The sequence below is a fragment of the Aotus nancymaae genome, unplaced genomic scaffold (assembly GCF_030222135.1).
Source record: "Aotus nancymaae isolate 86718 unplaced genomic scaffold, 86718_ANA_hifiasm-v0.15.2.pri h1tg000158l, whole genome shotgun sequence".
Lineage (NCBI taxonomy): Eukaryota > Metazoa > Chordata > Mammalia > Primates > Aotidae > Aotus > Aotus nancymaae.
Genome location: NW_026988573.1, coordinates 1,618,569 through 1,637,555, shown reverse-complemented (window position 1 = coordinate 1,637,555; position 18,987 = coordinate 1,618,569). Strand labels below are relative to the sequence as shown.

The 18,987-nt window shown below is 53.8% G+C and overlaps 1 protein-coding gene across 6 annotated transcripts in view; it reads left to right on the top strand.

Annotated features, from left to right (window-relative positions):
* The first annotated feature begins 944 nt into the window (after positions 1 to 944).
* SARDH (sarcosine dehydrogenase) overlaps positions 945 to 18,987 on the top strand; it is a 77,963-nt gene continuing 59,920 nt past the window's right edge. The window contains exons 1-7 of one of the 6 annotated variants that reach the window (XM_064371764.1): positions 945 to 1,993; positions 5,429 to 5,478; positions 6,613 to 6,973; positions 8,154 to 8,332; positions 9,197 to 9,376; positions 10,176 to 10,299; positions 10,498 to 10,598. In XM_064371764.1, the coding sequence (XP_064227834.1) occupies positions 6,622 to 6,973; positions 8,154 to 8,332; positions 9,197 to 9,376; positions 10,176 to 10,299; positions 10,498 to 10,598 (936 nt within the window). In that variant the 5' untranslated portion in view covers positions 945 to 1,993; positions 5,429 to 5,478; positions 6,613 to 6,621. Of the gene's footprint in view, positions 1,994 to 4,594; positions 4,680 to 4,858; positions 4,884 to 5,115; positions 5,347 to 5,428; positions 5,479 to 6,612; positions 6,974 to 8,153; positions 8,359 to 8,813; positions 8,821 to 9,196; positions 9,377 to 10,175; positions 10,300 to 10,497; positions 10,599 to 18,987 lie in introns of those variants that run through there. The other 5 variants (XM_012445250.3, XM_064371766.1, XM_064371765.1 and 2 more) reach the window with 5 other exon arrangements.

The window sequence follows — 18,987 nt, the reverse complement described above, 5'->3', positions numbered from 1 at the left end:
AGCACTCCTGGCAGCTGCCTGGCACAGGCTGTCACCGGGATCCACCATGTCTCCATGGAATTCCACCACGGATTCCATCCAGCGTGTTGCTTTCACTCACAAATAATATTAGGCCACGGAGTGGAGAGGGTGGTCTGGGGAATGAGGGTCTGCATTCAGAGCCTCAGAAGCCCTGGCCTGAAACCAGCCCACAACTGCCCAGCCCCACTTGGCTAGGTGGGGGTCACTTCAGCAGCTCATTCCTGGGAATGCCTGTGTCCAGATGGCCTCAGGCCTGGAGCCTTTTCCACCTGCCCCTGTGCATCAGTGTCAGGCAGATGGGGGCAGCCACCTGCTTCTTAGGAAGGACCACCCTTACCCTGGGAGGGTATCCCTTCTACTTTGGCTGAGGATAGAAAACATTCTGTCTTCATGAAATCATGGGAATATTCGGTGGTAGTTTTCTTTTTGAGGTTCTTATTGAAAAAATAAAATCTTGGTGTAAGATTTGTTCTCGCCGAGTTTAAAATGAAGAAACTGAGGCCAGCACAAGAAGATCCAATGAGAAGGGTTTATTCAGGCTCCCAGGTGAGGTTCTGTGGTCCGACAGGAGGGACCGGAGAAGTCACATGGACTCCTCTCAGTCATGGGGCTTTATAGGGAGTGAAATAGCTCAATTGGTTTGGGAGAGCAGGGTGTGGGTAAAGCAGGACTACTATTGGGTATGGTTACAGGGCTTTGTTTGCATACAGGACTTGGCTGCTATTGGCTAGTAAGACTCGACTGCTATTGGCTATTAAAACTCAACTGCTATTGGCTATTAAGACTCAACTGCTATTGGTCAATAAGACTTGACTGCTATTGGTTAGCAAGAGGCTAGTGTTACAAGACCTTGTTTGCATACTGGGCTCTTTAAGGGAAGGCCAGGCTGTGCGAGCATGGGAGAAGGGAACATGCCCAAGCATGTCTGAGCTTGCCCGAGCTCATCCGGGCTTGTCCAAGCTTTCAGAAAAAAGCAGGGTGGGGGGGGTTTGCGTCTGAGCTCCCAGCGAGGCAACCGGCTTTACACTTGGCAGTGTAAATTCAGCCCTTGAAAATTGTTCTGGAAATTTTCCTGGCCCATGAATCACCTGGGTCTGGCACCTGTTGGCTGTTGTTGGAAACAGATGCTTGGTGCTGCAAAGAAAAATCGGCACGGAGACAAAGAAAGGATCTCTCAGCAAGCAATTTTTACTTCCTGTAGGAAGGGTACTCTCGCTAGCTATCTTGACAAGACAGTACAACGAACAAAGGAAAAGCAGACATATTTATCCTTCATGCATTGTGGGTCCTCCTTACTGCTGTGTCTGATCTACGTTGGTTGGAGCCAGACTTCACAATCTAAAACTGAATTTGATTGGCTAATAACTTCAAACTCTCTTGCGTAGGTGAAGGCAATGGAGAACAAAAGGAAAAGAGGAAGTCTAAATAAGGAAGGGACAGGAAGTTGCTTGTGAAAGGACTTAGAGAAGTAATAGCATCAATATCTTGGTTAAAGTACCAGGACGTAAAAGGTACTACGTGCCTGTGAGCTCGTCTGACAGCTACATAGGACAGGGCTTAACAAAGAGCAAGGAGGCTTTGAAGAAAGTCTTTTTTTTTTTTTTTTTTTTTTTTTGAGACGGAGTTTCACTCTTGATACCCAGGCTGGAGTGCAATGGCGCGATCTCGGCTCACCGCAACCTCCGTCTCCTGGGTTCAGGCAATTCTCCTGCCTCAGCCCCCTGAGTAGCTGGTGAAGAAAGTCTTTAAAGCAAACCATTATTTCTAACACAGGATTTATTCTTTAACGAGAAAGGAAACTTTGAAAAGGAACTTTTTACTCTCTACAGCTGTGTTCTACCTCAGTTTTCCCATCTCCACAATGGGTAGCAGTTGTTGCTGTTTCATTTGAGATGATGCCTGCAAAGCCTTCAGCACACCGCCTGACTCCCAGGAGGCCCTCAGAGGTGACGGGGACACTGCCTTCCTCCCGGTCAGTGGCGATGGTGGCTGTTACAGTTTGGGGTGCTGTTGTTCATGTCCTCTTTCACAGGGCGGTACGCAGAACTCAGTGGAGGAGCCTCCTCCCCCAGCGCCTGCACTTGTTTCTCCCCGGACTTCTCCCCGGTCAAAGGGCAGCCTGCAGGCACCTCCCTGTCCTGGAAGCCTGGCCAGCAAGTGGGGGCCCAGGGCTGCAGAGAGGGCAAGCCTGAGCCAGAGGAAGAGTCTTGGGGTTGGCCCAGGTATGTCCAGGCAGAGGAGCAAGTCCACCCCACTGGAGCAGTAGTGGGGAGGCTGGGGAGGGCGGTGGGCCTGGAGGCAGCCCCTCACTCCTGAATGTCAAGTCAACTGTGACTGATTTGCACCACAGTTTTCTTCAGAGGGCACTAAAAGTAGAGTAATACTCATTTTACGAAGCCAGCATTACCCTGATACCAAAGCCAGATAAGAACATTACAAGAAAAGAAAATTATAGACCGATATCCTTGACGAGCATAGATAGAAAAATCCTCATAAAAATATTAGCAAACCAAATTCAACAGCACTTTAAAAAGATCATGCACTGTGATCAAGTGGGTTTATTCCTGGTGGAGGTGACTTCTTTGAGGTGGCAGTCCCTCTGTTGGTGTGGTCTAGAGCCAGACCGAAGGAAATTTACTCAGGGAAATTTACAAGGGAAACTGATAAGGCAAGGCTGCTAGTCTCCCATTCCAAGATGAGAAAACTAAGTCTCAGCAAAGGGAGAAGTGGTGAGACCAGCTGGAGATGGTGCAGGACCCTGTCTTGGCCTCCTTGTCTGGAGCCTGACTCCTCCAGAGCTGTGACTACTAGTCCCCAGTGGAGACAGCCTTTCCGCCTCTCCCAGACACCAGCTGGGAGCTAACAGGCCCTGCGGGATGAAAATCCTATGAGGCTAACAGCCAGCCAGGACCGGCCCCCAGCCACCACCCCTTGTTCAAAGTACAGGGTCATTGTGCTGCCCTCTTGGCTTCTGACAGTTTTGCAACAGCTGCCACTTGTCTTTGAGTGTGGTGACAGGAGAGGTGTGGGCTACCCAGCCACTGCCCTGGGGCTGTGGTGACGGCTGTGTCTCTCTGGCATGCACCTGCATGTCCCAGGACTCCTGGGGGAACTTGGGCCACGCTCCTTCTTCACCCTCTTGAGCTCATTCGTCACCCTGCTGGGTGAGCACAGCCCTAGCTCAGGCCGCTGGACAGCCCACACCATCTGCCCCAGGACCCCCACACCACCCCAGGCAAGCCTCAAACTGGTGGGGCCAGCTTTCCACTAGGCAGCCAGGGGCCTAAGCCAATGGTCCCTTTGCCCTTGAGGCAGGGACTGGCAGCACATGGTCAGGCCCAGAACCCAGGCCCCCTCCTCTAAGAAGTCCTCCTGGATTCCTTGCTGGAAGGAAGCCAGCCTCGTGGTGTCTTGCCGCTCCCTGGACCTGTCTGCTTCGTGGAGCCTGAGCCGCTCGAGGGCAGGGACTGGGTCTTAGATGTTGCTATGTTTCCCAGCAGTGCTTCCTGTACATCAGGCGTTCTGTAAATGTAGAGGATAGACACACTGGCAGCAGGACAGTCGGACATCCTTGGTGCAAATAAGAACACAACGATTTGTTTGCTTGGTATTAATGACAGCAGCTTACTATATGATCACTTCCGGTATCGGAGCTGGCACCACTGCTTTATTAACAGACTGCCACTGAAATACCCCTTCCATTCAGCACGAGAGGCATTCCTACATTACATCAGCACCTGTTCCGATTCTCTGGGCATCCAGAGGTGTGTTCTTTCTAGGTTTGCTCCGCGCCCCTCCTCTGGGAGTCTCCTTCTGCCTGGGGATGGGTAACTTGCCCCAGCCCAGAGTCAGGCTGCAGCGTTCCATCTGCCTTTCCCACCAGCTTGCTGTGTGGCCCTGCTGTACCCAACAGTCAATGAACTGGGAATCCCTGCCCTGGGGCCTACATGCTGTGGCAGTAAAAGAGCGGGTGGCTTGGGGGCATCTCCCCAAACACGGGAGGGGTCTGGGAGCCCGGGAGAGCAGGAGCACACAGATCAGGAGCCCCCGTCCCTGGGAAGCTGGCCCAGGCCTTTTCACCCGCCTCTGAAGGCAATGAGCGCCCCGTCCCTGGGGGTGAGCAAACTGGGGCATGGGGTGAGCAAACTGGGGCATGTGCTGAGATGCCCTCATCAAAGGAGCCTCCCTACATTGGACAGGCCCGTGGCCCCTGGCCCAGGCTGCTGCTGACCCCACATTTCCTGCCCACCAGGCCTGTGCATAGCTCCTTTTGGGCGTGGGGAGCTCCGGCAGGCTCCAGCAGGCAGGGGTGCCTGGGTTCACTGCAGCACCCCTGAGGCGCCTGTTTCAGAGATGAGGAAATGAGGATCGGAGGGGGAGGCTGACTGCCAGGTCACCCACGGGTAATGGGGCTTGGGGCTCACAGCCGTTCTCTGCCACCCTCAGAGGGAGCTGCCCACTGGGCTGGCCGAGAAGCTGCGGTGGTGGGCGGTACGCCCCGCCCAGATCCTGGGCGGTGACAGGGCGCGGGCAGCGAGGCCGGGGGGCAGGGACGGCCTGGGGTTCCGGCCGGGCCACTGCTTGGGAAGGAAGAAGGTGAAGGCACCGCCGCTGGGTCAGGCACACTTAGGGCCGACGGGCGCTGCAACTGTCAAGAGGTACTCGGAGGTACACCCCAGGGAGGGACAGGGCTGGGGCCGCCCCTACGTGGGCGGGGCGGGGCCTGGCCTGAGCTGGCTGGGACCTCCTGCCTCTGGCTGCAGGGACCATCCAGCTGGGTGGGCAGGACCAGGGCTCATCATATGGGCAGCTGCCCCCGCTGCTGCTGCTTCTCCCTCCAACAGTCTGCCCTCCCCCACCAGGTGAAGGTGCCAGGCGCTCTCCTGGGCTCGACCCCTGCCACCCTCTCAGGCTGGGAGGAGGAGGGCGTTCCTGGGCCCCCAGCTTTGCAGTGAGGCTAAATTGTTGCTCAAGGCCCCAGTGCTGTGACAAAATCCCCACCCATCTGTCTGATCCCAAGCCGGGGGCTGTCCTAAGCCCTCACTGCTGGAAAGCTGACTCAGGGGCAGGAGAGAGTTGGAGGGGGCAGGACAGCAGGTTAATGTGGAGGCAGCTGTTCCAGGGAGGTGGCAGTCAGGAAGGGCTCGGGGCTGCCAGTACCCAGCCCCCAGTCTGGCAGTCAGGAGAGCCCTGACTGGCCAGGCAGGTGGTGAAGGGGCACGTGGCAGCCTCCGGCGCCAGCAGCCTTCGCTTTGGGCACAGTCAGAAGGAGGAGGGAGGCTTTTGCCCAGAGCTGACCAGGTGTGCTGTGCCGTGGACAGCACGGTACGGTGGTGGGGGGTGGGCGGGGGCGTTTGGCCTTGGACAGCCTGTCTCCATGCCACTCAAGCTGGCTTTCCCCTGGTAGGGCACCACTTCTGGGGCTCCTGGAAGACTGTGGACCTTCAAGGACTGAAGGTATGTACAGACACGTGCAGGGGGCATGCCTCTCTGTCCAGGGCCACCTCTGCAGACAGTAAATTGAGTTTAATTGAATTAAACTCAATTCTTAAAGAATTGAGGCCGGGCACAGGGGGGCTGACACCCTGAGGGCTGAGAGGCTGAGGACAAGCTCCAACCCCCCTGCACTCCCCTACACTGCTCCAACCAGACTCCCTGCTCCGTCCCTTGGAATGGAGCAGTGGGGCAGGGGCTGGGTGTCCCATCTCAGGGCTGCCTGCTGACACCCTGCGGCCACTACTGTAGCATCCACACTGCCTCTCCCTCCTCCTGGCTCCCTGTCTGGGAGTGCAAGTGACTCCATCCCTCGCCACAGCTCCCGCTCCGCCCCACCCTGCTGTGCTACCACCACAGCCTTCTCTGGGTGCTCCTGCCTCCCAGGTCCCATCCCCACACCGCAGCACCTGCGGTCTGCCCAGCACAGACTTGTGGGGTCCCATGGCTGCTTGGCCCCTCAGGAGCCTCTTGAGCTCTGAAAGAGCTGCAATAGGGCCCCTCCCGGCCCCCCTCCCCCAGCCCCTCCCAGCCCCGCCCCTCCAGCCCCGTCCCCCTCAGCCTCTCTCTGTCTGTGGTCTGGGCTGAGTGACCCTGAGACCGGAGCGCCTCCTTTCCAGCTCTTGGTCCTCTGTCCTCAGTCCCCTCCCCGGCCTCCCTGCCCGGCTTCCCTCCCTGGTCTCCCTCCCCGGCCTCATGGGCAGCCCCACTTTCCTCAGGTCACACTTTGAACCTCTGCCAGCCATGCAGCCACTCTTCTCTGCCTCCCCTTGTGGCCCCAACCCCCACTCCTACACAGAGCTTGGCACTGCCTGTCTTTTCCGTGGGCTGGCAGAGGCCCACTCTCACCACGCTTGCCCCTGAGCCCTGACAGAGCCTTATGCATACCAGGCCCTTAATACATACATACATACATACATACACACATACATACATACATACATACTGAATGGATGAATGAATGAATGAATGGCATGGGGAGGTGGCAGGAGAAAGGCCCTAGGAGGCAGCACCATAGGGCCCTTATTCCCCTGGGTGCTCAGCACAGCCCCCACCCTGTCCCCTCTGCATCCTACTGAGCTCCAACTCTTTCCCCAGCTCCCTGCCATGCTGAGACCTGGAGTCCCCATGGCCTCACTGAGCCGAGCCCTACGTGTGGCCGCTGCCCGCCCTTGCCAGAGCCCTACCTGGGGCCTGGGACCACGTAACCTGTCCAGCGCAGCTGGCCCCACAGCCGAGAAGAGCGTGCCATATCAGCGGACCCTAAAGGAGGGACAGGGCACCTCGGCAGTGGCTCAAGGCCCAAGCCGGCCCCTGCCCAGCACAGCCAATGTGGTGGTCATTGGTGGAGGTAGCTTGGGCTGCCAGACCCTGTACCACCTGGCCAAGCTGGGCGTGAGTGGAGCAGTGCTGCTGGAGCGGGAGCAGCTGACCTCCGGGACTACCTGGCACACGGCAGGTAGGGACCAGGGGCCAGGTAGGGCAGTGAGGGGCCACAGCCCCTTGCTAGCTGGGCCAGTTCTGGGTTCACAACCACCAGCCTGCTAGAGGCAGCTGAGCTGGAGGGGAGAGACCCTGGAGAAGGGTGCGTGGCTAGTCTGCAGGTGGGCGGACCCAGGGGCACCACTTGCCCTCCGAGTCTCTGAAGAGCTGTGGTGGGAGGAAGGAGCAGATGCTGCTTGTGTGGCCCGGAGAGTGAAGCTGGAGCCAGGGCTGGAAACCCCAGGCAGCGGTCCAGAGAGCAGAAGCCCCTTTCCCAGACAGAGCCACCAGAGTTGAAGGCGTCCCAGGGAGTAGAGGACTGATGGGGACCATTGGGGGTGAAGCAGACCTGTGTCCTCCATGAGCACCAGAGGCTTGCACAGTTCCCATTCTCCTAACCAGCCAGTGTGCATATATTAAGCACCTATGGTGTGCATGCCCTAGGACAGCCAACCTTCTGCCTTCACCCTTCAACCACGAGTGTCCTGTAAACCAGCTCTCCTGACTTGCAGTGTTGACCAATTCCTGTGGTATAAACACTCCCAACGTGGCCAACAGCAAGCCACCAGTGTGAGATCACTGACTGTGGAGCTGGGAAGAGGTTTACCTGCGGGCTCCTGAGAGCCGATGCCAGCCGGCTCCCCCATGCCACTGCTCCAACCCCTGCTCTTCCTGTCTCGCTGGCCCTCCTAGCTGGGCTGTCATAGCCTCTTTCCTGATGTGTCACCAGCCACATCCCTGGCCTGCCACCTCTCAGACTCAGCTGCTAGAGGGCAGCCTTTTTTGGGGAGAGTGCAGATATAGGCTTCATTCTGTAGTACCCCAGACCCCCACTCACCTGCTCTGTGACCTTGGCCACAGGACTGTCGATGCCACCTTAACTTGATCTATAAGAGAATCACACCCTCCTCATTGGGCACGGCAGGCTTGGCACACAGTAGGTGCTCCAAGATGGGGGCCTTTGCTGTGTCACTCCCTGAGCTGCCCGCGGGCGGGACCGCCCTCACATTCATCTTGGTCCAGTCATTTCCTCTCAACAAACTCTCCAGGCCCCATGGGTTCTGCAGAGAAAGACCCTGGGTGTCCCCTGATATTCGCCTGGGGGAAGGAGGTGCAGCCCCTTCCTGGAGAGTGACGGCCCCCACCCTCCCTGGAAGGCCTGCTGTGGCAGCTGCGCCCCAGTGACGTGGAGGTGGAGCTTCTGGCCCACACTCGGCGCGTGGTGAGCCAGGAGCTGGAGCAGGAGACGGGGCTGCACACGGGCTGGATCCAGAACGGGGGCCTGTTCATCGCGTCCAACCGGCAGCGCCTGGACGAGTACAAGAGGCTTATGTCGGTGTGTGCGCCCCTGCGGGGGGCAAGGTGGGGGACTCGTGTCAGTGGGTGCACTCCCTGGGGGGGATCGGGTGGGCTCCCTGTGAGTGTGGAGGCACGTGGGGGGCTCATGTCCTTGTGTGCAGCCCCTGTGGGGTGTGGGGTAAGGCTCATGTCGGTGGGCACCCCTCTTGCCAAGAGGGAAGAGGAAATGTCACAAGGAAGGAGCCCCGGCAGGTGACAGATCTGGGTTCCAGCACTAACCCCTTGCTGGCTGGGCCACCTGGAGAAAGTGACTTTGCCAGGCTTCATTGAGAATTCCCAGACAGAGGATCTGATTGGCTCAGCTCTTCCCTGTCCCCAGTGGGCCATGCCTGAGGACACTGATTGGCTATTCTTGGGCCAATCAAATGTGGGGGCGTGGTCTATCTGACTCTGAAACTGAGGACTTCGGTCTCTCTTGGCAGCTGGTCTGCCTGGGAAACCTCTCAGGCCCAAAATATTAGTCCTGTGGGTTCTTTATTTTATATAATAGACACTTTGTACCAGGCACTGGTCTAACTTCTTTGTCAATGGCACACACTATTATCACCCCCACTTTTCTTGAGTGAGCCTGAGGCGGCTTTGCTGCAGGTTGCTCACACAGCTGGCGAGGGTCGGGTTGGCACAGGCAGCCTGGCCCCGGAGCTTGCCTCAATGCAGTATCCCCTGCTCCTAAACTGTTATGCTGAAGCGGATTCAAGGGACAGGCTTCGGGGGTGTGGGCACCGGTTGAGGCTGCTGGGAGACGGTGGGGTTGGGGTTTGCAGTGGATGCCCAGCTGGGGAGGGGTTGGCCTGGGGTCTGCTCCCCACGGACTCAGTTAATTTCCTCTGGGTCCCCCTAGCTGGGCAAGGCGTATGGTGTGGAATCCCATGTGCTGAGCCCCGCGGAGACCAAGACTCTGTACCCGCTGCTGAACGTGGACGACCTCTACGGGACCCTGTATGTGCCACATGATGGTACCATGGACCCCGCTGGCACCTGTACCACCCTCACCAGGGCGGCTGCTGCCCGAGGAGCACAGGTCTGATGGCCGCCCAGCTCTGGGTCCCTGCCCCCAGCCCACTCCTCCTTCCTTAGAACCGCGAGAGCAGAAGGCAAGAGACAGGGACCATTCTCTGCCTGCTGAGTGGCGTTGGGCCAGTGAGGACCTCGCTGAGTCTTCTGGTCCACTCCTGCCAAGGGGAGGCTATGGCTTCGGTCTGTTCACAGACGTCAGGTCATGCCCTGGGTGCACGCATCTCCTATCCGGCTTCCTCTGCTGCACAAGCAAATCCTCTCAAAAGCCGTTCCTGCAATTTGTATCTGCATTTATCTCAACTCTGCACATCATTGTAGAACAATTTTAAGAAGACAAATAAGCCAAAAAGAAGTCAGAATCACCCAGCAGTAACTAGCATTGACATTTTAGTATGTTTCACTCCAAATATTTTTCTATGAAAATATATATGTATGCAAAATAGAACCAAGCTCTTATTGTGACTTTTTTTAAATCAGGCAGTAGACTGCAAACATCTTTTTATTAATCAAATGTCTTGCTTTTAAAAAATAAGTCAGCTACTTTTTCACGTGATGAAAAGAGGGCTCCCCGCACAAGTCAAGTGGAAGAACTTGCCCGACTTTCAAGCTCTCGGAGTCGAGGCATGGGTGGGTCTGACGCTCTGGTGCTGTACTCATCCTGTCTCCCTGACCGTATCACAGGAGGCCAGCTGCTCGCAGAAATAGTGTCCACAGCTCCCCTCTGGGAGGAGGGGTTGGTTGAGGGTGGTAAGCACCCCCAGGGAGTCCCGTGGAGTTTTAGAAGCAATTCCTCTCCATCCCAGGTCATTGAGAACTGCCCAGTGACCGGTATTCGTGTGCGGACGGATGATTTTGGGGTGCGGCGGGTCGCGGGCGTGGAGACACAGCACGGCTCCATCCAGACACCCTGCGTGGTCAACTGTGCAGGTGGGAATGGCGTCTCTCCTGACTCCTGTGTGGCCATGCTGGCTGCTCCCTAAACCTGCTCCCATCTCTGCCGGGCCTCTTTCTGGGGTGGGGAGTCACTGTTAGGGCAGACAGGTCTGCAGAGGCAGCCTGTGCACACTTGAGGGGCAGCCCCCACCGGGTGTCAGCAGAGCTGAGTCATCTGTGCTCTGCCCGCAGGAGTGTGGGCAAGTGCCGTGGGCCGGATGGCTGGAGTCAAGGTCCCGCTGGTGGCCATACACCACGCCTATGTCGTCACTGAGCGCATCGAGGGGATTCAGGTAGGTGGACAGCCCCTGGTTCTGTGTCAATGTGTTGGTGGGGGGCACAGAGACCTGGCTCTGAACCCCAGCTTGAACCCAGGTGGTGCAACCCTTGTGGGTTCCCTCACTGGCCCAAGCCTCAGTCACCTCATCTGTGAAATGGGAATTGTAACACAGGGTGTTTCCAGGTGGCGTGAGGATTAGATTAGGTAGCACAGGTGTGGCCCTGATGGGGCTGGCCCCGCCTTGACCCTCAGGGCCTGGCCTCTCCTCGATGCCCAGAACACAGTCTAGCCTGTCCCACGTGGTGGAGCCAGCCTGGCTTTTTGCCGTCTTCTGTGCCCAGGAGTTTCAGGGAAGCCCCAAATGTTTGTACGCTCCCAGTGTGCCTGGGACTCCTGTCTCTGAGGGTGCTGGTTCCTAGCACAAAGAACCTCTCTGAGAGCCCTCAGCCAAGGGAGGTTGGGGGCCTGGGTGCACCTGCTGGCACCTGCCGCTGGGCGCCTCCCGCCCTCTCTTCTCTACTGTCCTCAACTCCTCTCTCCTGTGCTGGTAGCTGCGAGCTTCCTGCCACCTTGTCACCGACTGCCCTCTCCATCCGTTCATCACACAGTCCTCCCTTCCTCATTCCTCTCCGTCCAGCCCCCCATCTCTCCATCCATCTACTCCTGTATCCATCCCCCTCCCATTTGTTCACTTATCCCTTCACCCATCCCCCTTCCCTTCATCCATTCCTCCCTCCACTCATTCCCTCCCTCTATTCATCCTGCCATCTCTCCATCTGTTCTTCCCTCCCTCCATCTATTTATCTGCTTGTTCATCTGTCCATCCCTTCTTTTTATATCCTTCCACCCACCCACCCACCTAGCGTTCCACTCACCCACCCACCAACCCCTCCCTCTGCCCACTCATCGCTCCCTCCGCCCTTCCTCCAGCATCCACCCATATATTAATCCAACCATCCACATTCCAACAAACCCTCCCTGCATCAGACATTGATGGGGTGAGCTGGGTGTTTCCGGCCCTATTCTAGAAGCCGGGGCCATAACAGAGAAAGAGAAGACAGAGACATGGTTCTTCCACATAGAGCTGGGGGGATGGTACAGACAAGTACACAGGCAATTCCAGAACATGTTGATGAGGGCTTTGATGGGGTCTTAGGGGTTACGGGGATTCCCAGCCCTAATGGACCAGGGGAGGCTCCCTGGAGGAGGTGGCTGCATCTAGGCAAGACTCTCAAGGGTGGCGTGGTGGAGAAGGAGCGTGCACAGAGCATGGCAGTCAGAACCTGCAGGCTGTTCAGAGAGCCAGGGCCAGACGCTGTGGGGTGGGGTCAGTGTGAGAAGAGACTGCCCTTGTTTAGGGTCAGGGCCAGTGAGAGGGACTCCTGGGCCCCTGAGCTGGGAGCCTTATCCCCGGGGGCTGCCCATCACCACCCTGTGCCAGTCTGGCTTCCCCGTGGTCACCGGGGAGGTGCCAGGTGTGGCTGCTGCATAGACCAGAGTGGTGAAGAGGGTGGAAATGGGGCCAGAACCTGGGTCCCGGTGGGCTCCTGCCTCTGACTCCAGTGTGCTGAGCAGGCCACCCCCACTGGACACATGACCCCTCGTTCACAGAATGAGTCTAACGTCCAGCAAACGCTCACTGCGGGCGGCTGGTGCCACGTGCCGGTTAGGGGCTAAGAGCAATCACACAGTGGGTGTTGGAGCTGAGTGCTGAGGCCTCTTCCCTGCCTCCGGGTCCCTGGGGAAAGCCTCCTCCCCTAGGTGGCCGCCAGGGGTTGCACTCAGGCCACAGTGGGCTCCCAGGGGGCAGGCAGTGCTGTGTCCTTGGGGCTTCAGGGAAGGTGACCACAGGGTGTCCCCTGAGCCCAGGACTGTGGCTCCATCTTCCATTCCCTAATCCCTCAAGGTCTGCCTTTGAGGCGCCCTTCCAGAGAAGAGGCGAGGCAGGCTTGGCCTAGGCCCCTGCCGTATGCCAGGCACCACACACAGCAGGTGCCCCTCCTGTGAACGCCAAGGTTCTCGCTAAGCTGGGGGTGTTACTTACAAAGCCAGTCCGGATCCCAGCGTGCCTCTGGGTACCAGAGCATAGGGAACGGGCCACCAGCCTCAGCAGCTCCGAGACCTGGTAGGAGAAAAGTGGAGATTTGGGGCTTTTCACAAAGTCCCTCATGTTCCTCTGACAGCTGGCCATGTGCAGGTGTCTGGAAGTTGGCCCTTCCAGAGGCTGCAGCTGGGCAGTTGGTTTGAATCTGAGGAAGGAGCCAGGCCACTGGCCCTGAGCTGCCCACCTGCTGTGGTCTGACCCCTGAGCGGGCCATAGAACAAGCCACAGGGCCCTGTCCTGGGTGCATGCCACCTGTGCAGCCCATTTCCGCCTGCTTGGGAAACTCCCCCAGCACGGCAGCCTTGTGTAGCAGGACGCTGTCCAGCCTGATCAGACACGGCCGCACACAGGGGCTGGGGGCTCCGGCTGGCAGGTGAGGGCTCAGGTCTCACGTGAGGTTCATCTTTCTTCTTGGGTGGCCAGAGGGCTGTGTGGCCCCAGGGACCTCCCTTTTCTGAGGATCTGTCCCAGACCTGGGTCCTAGAGAGCTCTGCCCACAGCATCCTTTGTGGCCGGGGTCATCTCTTCCTTCTAAGCTACCCGTTAAAGCAGGTGGCTCGGGCGCTCTTTGGTGGTCTCACCTTCGTTCTCCCGTGACCTTTTACAACAGCAAGGAGCGGCTGCTCCATCCAGGAGAGAGCCGTGGGTAAGAGCCAGATGCTGGGTTTAAATATTGCTTCCTCCGTTACCCAGGCTGGGCAAGTTTGTCACTGCTCTGAGCCTTGGTTTCCTTTTCTGCAAAATGGGTAATAACCCCCTATTGCCTCAGGCTGTGCCAAAGCAAGAACAGAGCGATGCAGCTGGGTGTGGTGCCTGGCATACAGCAGGTGCTCGTGAGGTGGCAGCTGTGTGATGGCAAGGGCAAGGACAGCGTTGACACCAGCTGGTGCTTCGGAGGAAGAGCCACGGAGGGCAGGAACAATCAGGCAGGGCTCGGATGAAAGAAAGAGGCAGATGGAAGGCACGGGCTGAGGTCAAGAGGCAGGGAGTCAGTGGCACCAGGGCCAGACTGGGGACAGCCAGAGCAGGTGGCTGCTGCATGGAGAGAAAGGCCAGGTCCCCGCTGGACACTGATGCTGAGCTGAGCAGTTGCTGGGTACTCAGAGGCAGCAGGGTCCGTGCGAAATGCAGGAAGGTCCAGAGGTGGATCCCGTTGGAACAAATATCAGGGGCTTCCCCGGCCACCAGGTGTCCCCATTGTTCTGCTCTATGGAGCTCTGGGGCTGGCTTTGTTTTTAGAGTAGTGGTGCTGGTAGAGGTAAGGATATAACTATGATGGTGATTATTATCATTATTATTTGAGCCTATTTCCCAGGCTGGAGTGCAGTGGCACAATCATAGCTCACTGCAGCCTCGACCTCAAGAAATCCTCCTGGGCACCTCTGGGCACTTCTGGGCTCAAGTGATCCTCCTGGGCACCTCTGCCTCCTGAGTAGCTGGGACTACAGGCACGGGCCAACACTCCTGGCTAATTTTTGTATTTTTTATAGAGGTGGGGTTTTGCTGTGTTGCCCAGGCTGGTCTCAAACTGCTCAAGCGATCCTCCTGCCTCAGCCTCCTAAAGTCCCGGGATTACAGGTGTGAGCCATCTCACCCGGTTACTGTCATTTTTAAACAGTGCTCTGTTTTACAGTGCTCTGCTTAAAAGTGCTCTTTTAAACAGTTACTGGGGATTTCCATGTGCCCCCTGACAACAACCCCCTGGTGCAAATATTCTCATTCCAATGAACAGGACTCCTGGGATCCTGGCGGAGGAGGGAGGGAGCATCTGCCAGAGTGTCCCTTCTGGTCTCTGCACCTCCCCTTTCCTGTTCTCAGAGATAGGACAGGGGTCCCGTCTCCCGTGTGCATCGCCGTATGCGGAGGAGCCGCGGTGGAGGTGGGCGCCGTGCCTGCTTGCTCGCTAAATGGTCTTGCTTACTTTAGTTTTGTTTGTTTACTGGTTAAATCAGTAGTTCCTGTCTGCAATGTTATGATGATGTAACATTGTTAATGCCTGAGCAAGGAGCATCCAGCTTTTTGTGTTTCTTAGAGTTATTAATCATTTTCATCCCAGCTGCTCAGTTTCTTCCGTAACTGTTACGTGTGTCTGCAACATTATCTTCCTCCCGCAAAACCCATACCCGTGATCAGTCACTCCTCATTTCCCACACTATCCCCACACTTCGGCAATCAGGAATCTGACTTCTGTCTCGATGGGTTTCCTGTTCTGGACATTTAGTATAAACGGAATCATGTGCTGTCTGGCTTCTTCCGCTTGCTGTGCTTTCGTAGCTGTCCATCAGTATTTCATTCTTTTTTGCAGCTGAATCATACTCCATTATTTGGATAGGATGCATTTTATGTATCCGTTCACCCACGGATGGGCATTTGGTGTTCCTACCTTTTGGTTTTTTTAATAGTGCTGCTGTGAACACCCGTGTCCACGTTTTCGTGTGGACTCACGTTGTCATTTCTCTTGGGTATGTACAAGTTGAGCACCCCAAATCCGAAAATCCAAAGTGCTCCAAAATCCAAAACTTTTTGAACAGCAACACGACACACAAAGGAAGGACTCCCTGGCGTATTTTCGATTTTGATTTTTGGGTGTGGAATGCTCAACAGGTAAGTATCATGCAAATATCGAAAATCCAAAAACAAAAAATCAGAAACGCTTCTGGTCCCCAGCATTTCAGATAAGGAGTAGTCAGTCTGTACATTGGAGTGCAATTACTGAGTCATACGGTAACTCTGTGTTTAACATTTAAACGAACTATCGGACGACTTTCCAAGGAGGCTGCACCATTTTACATTCCCACCAGTGAGGTATTCGGAGGGGTTCCGGTTTCCCTCCGTCCTCACCAACTCTTATTTTTTTGTCTTTGTTTTATGCCAGTCATCCTAGAAGGCGTGAGGTGGTGTCTCACTGTGGCTTTGATTTGCATTTTCCTAGTGATAAATAATGCGGGGTGTCTTTTCATGTGCTTACCATTTGTGTATCTTCTTTGGAGAAATCTTTACGCAGACACTTTGTGCATTTAAAAATAGGGTTGCTTATCTTTTTACTGAGTTGTAGGAGTTCTTTAAATATTCTGGATACAGGTCCTTTATTACATATATGATTTATGAACATTTTCTTCTATTCAGTGGTTCTCTTTTTACTTTCTTTTTTTCTCCCCAAATCTAGAAGTCATTACAAAGCCTTTTCATTTTCTTTATGGTATAGTTTGTAGCACAACTTTTAACTTTTAATAACGTCCAATTCATCTCTTTTTGCCCCTTTTGTCATTTGTGCTTTTGGTGTCCTATTTAAGAAGACATTTTCCAACCCAAGAGTACAAAAATTTACTCCTAATATTTTCTTCTAAAGCTTTTATAGCTTTAGCTCTTATACTTACATCTGTAGTCCATCTCAAGTTAAATTTTGTGCATGGTGTGAGGTAGGGGTCCACCCCTACCTCACATTCTTTTGCAAGTGGCTATCTAGTTGGCCCAACAACATTTTTTGAAAAGTTTGCTTTCCCTCAAGGAATTGTCTTGGCACCCTTGTTGAAAATCAATTGACCGTGAAGAAGAAGGTTTATTTCTAGACTTTCAGTTGTAATCCATTGATCTGTAGGTCTATCTTTATTTAGTACCTCTCTGTCTGGATTATGTAGCTTTGCAGTAAGTTTGCAATCAAGAAGTGTGAATCTTCCAACTTTATTTTTCCTTTTTGAAATTGTTTTGAGTATTCTTGGTCCCTTGCATCTCCGTATGAATTTAGGGTCAGCTATTTAATTTCTTCAAAGAAACCAGCTGAGATTCTGACAGGGATTGTGTTGAATCTATAGATCAATTTGTGGTGTGTTGTCACCTTAACAAAAATTAGTCTTTCATTTTATGAACACGAGATGTCTTTCTATTTATTTAGGTCCCCCTTTTTTTTTTTTTCTAATGGAGTCTCGATCTGTTGACAGGCTGGAGTGCAGTGGCGTGATCTTGGCTCACTGGAATCTCCGCCTCCAGGTTCAAGCTATTCTCCTGCCTCAGCCTCCCAATAGCTGGAACTACAGGCATACACCACGACGCCCGGCTAATTTTTTTGTATTTTAGTAGAGAAGGGGTTTCACTGTGTTGGCCAGGATGATATCGATCTCCTGACCTCGTGATCCACCTCCCTTGGCCTCCCAGAGTGCTGGGATTACAGGCATGAGCCACCATGCCTGGCCTTATTTAGGTCTTCTTTAAATTCTTTCAAAAGAGTTTTCTAGTTTTTAGCGTACATGTTTTGCAATTCTTTTTTTTTTTTTTTTTTTAAAGCAGGGTTTCACCGTGTTGGTCAGGCTGGTCTTGAACTCCCGACCTCAGGTGATCCACCTGCCTTGGCCTCCAAAGTGCTTGGATTGCAGGCGTGAGCCACCACACCCGGCCCTGCATGTTTTGCAATTCTTTTGTCAAATTTGTTCCTAAGCATATTAATTATTTTTGATGATACTGTAAATGAAATTATTTCTTAATTTCCTTTTCAGATTATAAATGGTAGTGTATAGAAATACAATGGTTTTTTTTGCTCAGCGCAGTGGCTCACGCCTATAATCCCAGCACTTTGACAGGCTGAGCTGAGCAGATCACTTGAGGTCAGGAGTTCAAGACCAGCCTGGCCAACATAGTGAAACTTCGTCTCTACTAAAAATGCAAAAATTAACTAGGTGTGGTGGTGGGCGCCTGTAATCCCAGCTACTCGGGAGGCTGAGGCAGGAGAATTGCTTGAACCTAGGAGGCAGAGGTTGTAGTGAGTTGAGATGGCGCCACTGCACTCCAGCCCAGCCTGGGTGATACGGTGAGACTCTGTCTCAAAGAAAAAAAAAAAAGAAAAGAAAAAGAAAAAGAAATACAGTAGTTTTTTTCCTTGGTTGGTTGGTGGTTTTTTATATGCTGACCTTGTATCCCGCTACCTTGTTGTATTATTAGTTCCAGAATTTTCTTAATGGATTTCTTAGGATTTTATATATACAAGACCTTGTTATCTGCAAATAGGAATTTTTTACTTCTTCTTTTCCACTGGATGCTTTTTATTACTTTTGCTACCTAATTGCCGCCCTGGCTAGAACCTCCAATGTAATATTGGGTAAAAGTGGTTAAGAACGGAATCCTCCTCTTATTCCTGATCTCGAGGGCAAATCAGCCAGTCTTCTTCCTTGAAGTATGACATTAGCTGTGGGTTTCTGCAGATACCCTTCAGCAGTTTGAGGAAGTTTCCGTCTTCCAAGTTTGTTAAGTGTTTGTTGAGACTTTTTTTTTTTTTTAATCTCGAAAGACATTGAAATCTGTCAAATGTTTCTTATGCATCTACTGGAAGGATGATGTGGTTTTTGTCCTATACTATATTGATGCAATGTATTCTACTGACTGGGTTTCACACATTAAACCAACCTTGCATTCCTAGGATAAATTGCACTTGACCATGGTGGGTTTTTGTTGTTGTTGTTGTTGTTTTGTTTTGTGTTTTTGAGACAGAGTGAGACTCTGTTGCCAAGGCTGGAGTGCAGTGGTGTGATCTCCGCTAACTGCGACCTCCGCCTCCTGGGCTTAAGAAAATTATCCTGCCTCAGCCTCCCGGGTAGCTGGGATTACAGGCATGTGCCACCACGCCCAGCTGATGTTTGTATTTTTAGTAGAGATGGGGTTTCACTATGTTGGCCAGGCTGGTCTCGAACTCCTGACCTCCAGTGATCTGCCCACCTCGGCCTCCCAAAGTGCTGGGATTACAGGCGTGAGCCACCGCATCCAGTCTGGCCATGGTGTAGCATCCCTTTTATCTGTTGCTGGATTCAGTTTGCTATTGTTTTGTTGGGGGTATTTGCATGTGCATACATAACTGTCACTATTTTCCCCCAGTTCTTTCAAGGGATCTGTCAAACACCTATTGATACTACTATTTCCTGAATATGTATACACATCAGATAAACCACCTAACTTCTCTAAGTCCCATTTCCTTCCCCGGAAGGACTTCCTGCTTCCTTCAGAGCTTCCGCCCCCTTCCCGACTGACTGCTGTATGGTCTAAGCTGTCACTCCAGGTCCTCCTTCGTGCCTCCTCCCTGATCCATGGCTCACTCTTTGTGGGTTTATTTTCCTCCTTTTGTCACCGCGTGTTCTCTGGCCATTTACCACGAAGGAATACGTGAGAAGTACATGTTTTGTGTCCATGAATGTCTAAAAAAGTCTTTATTCTTTTCTTACACTTGACTGCTGGCTTCTGTGTTTAAAATCATCCATCAGACGTTTGAAGATTTCGCTTCGTGTATCCCAGCCTCCAGCGATGCGGTCCATTTTTT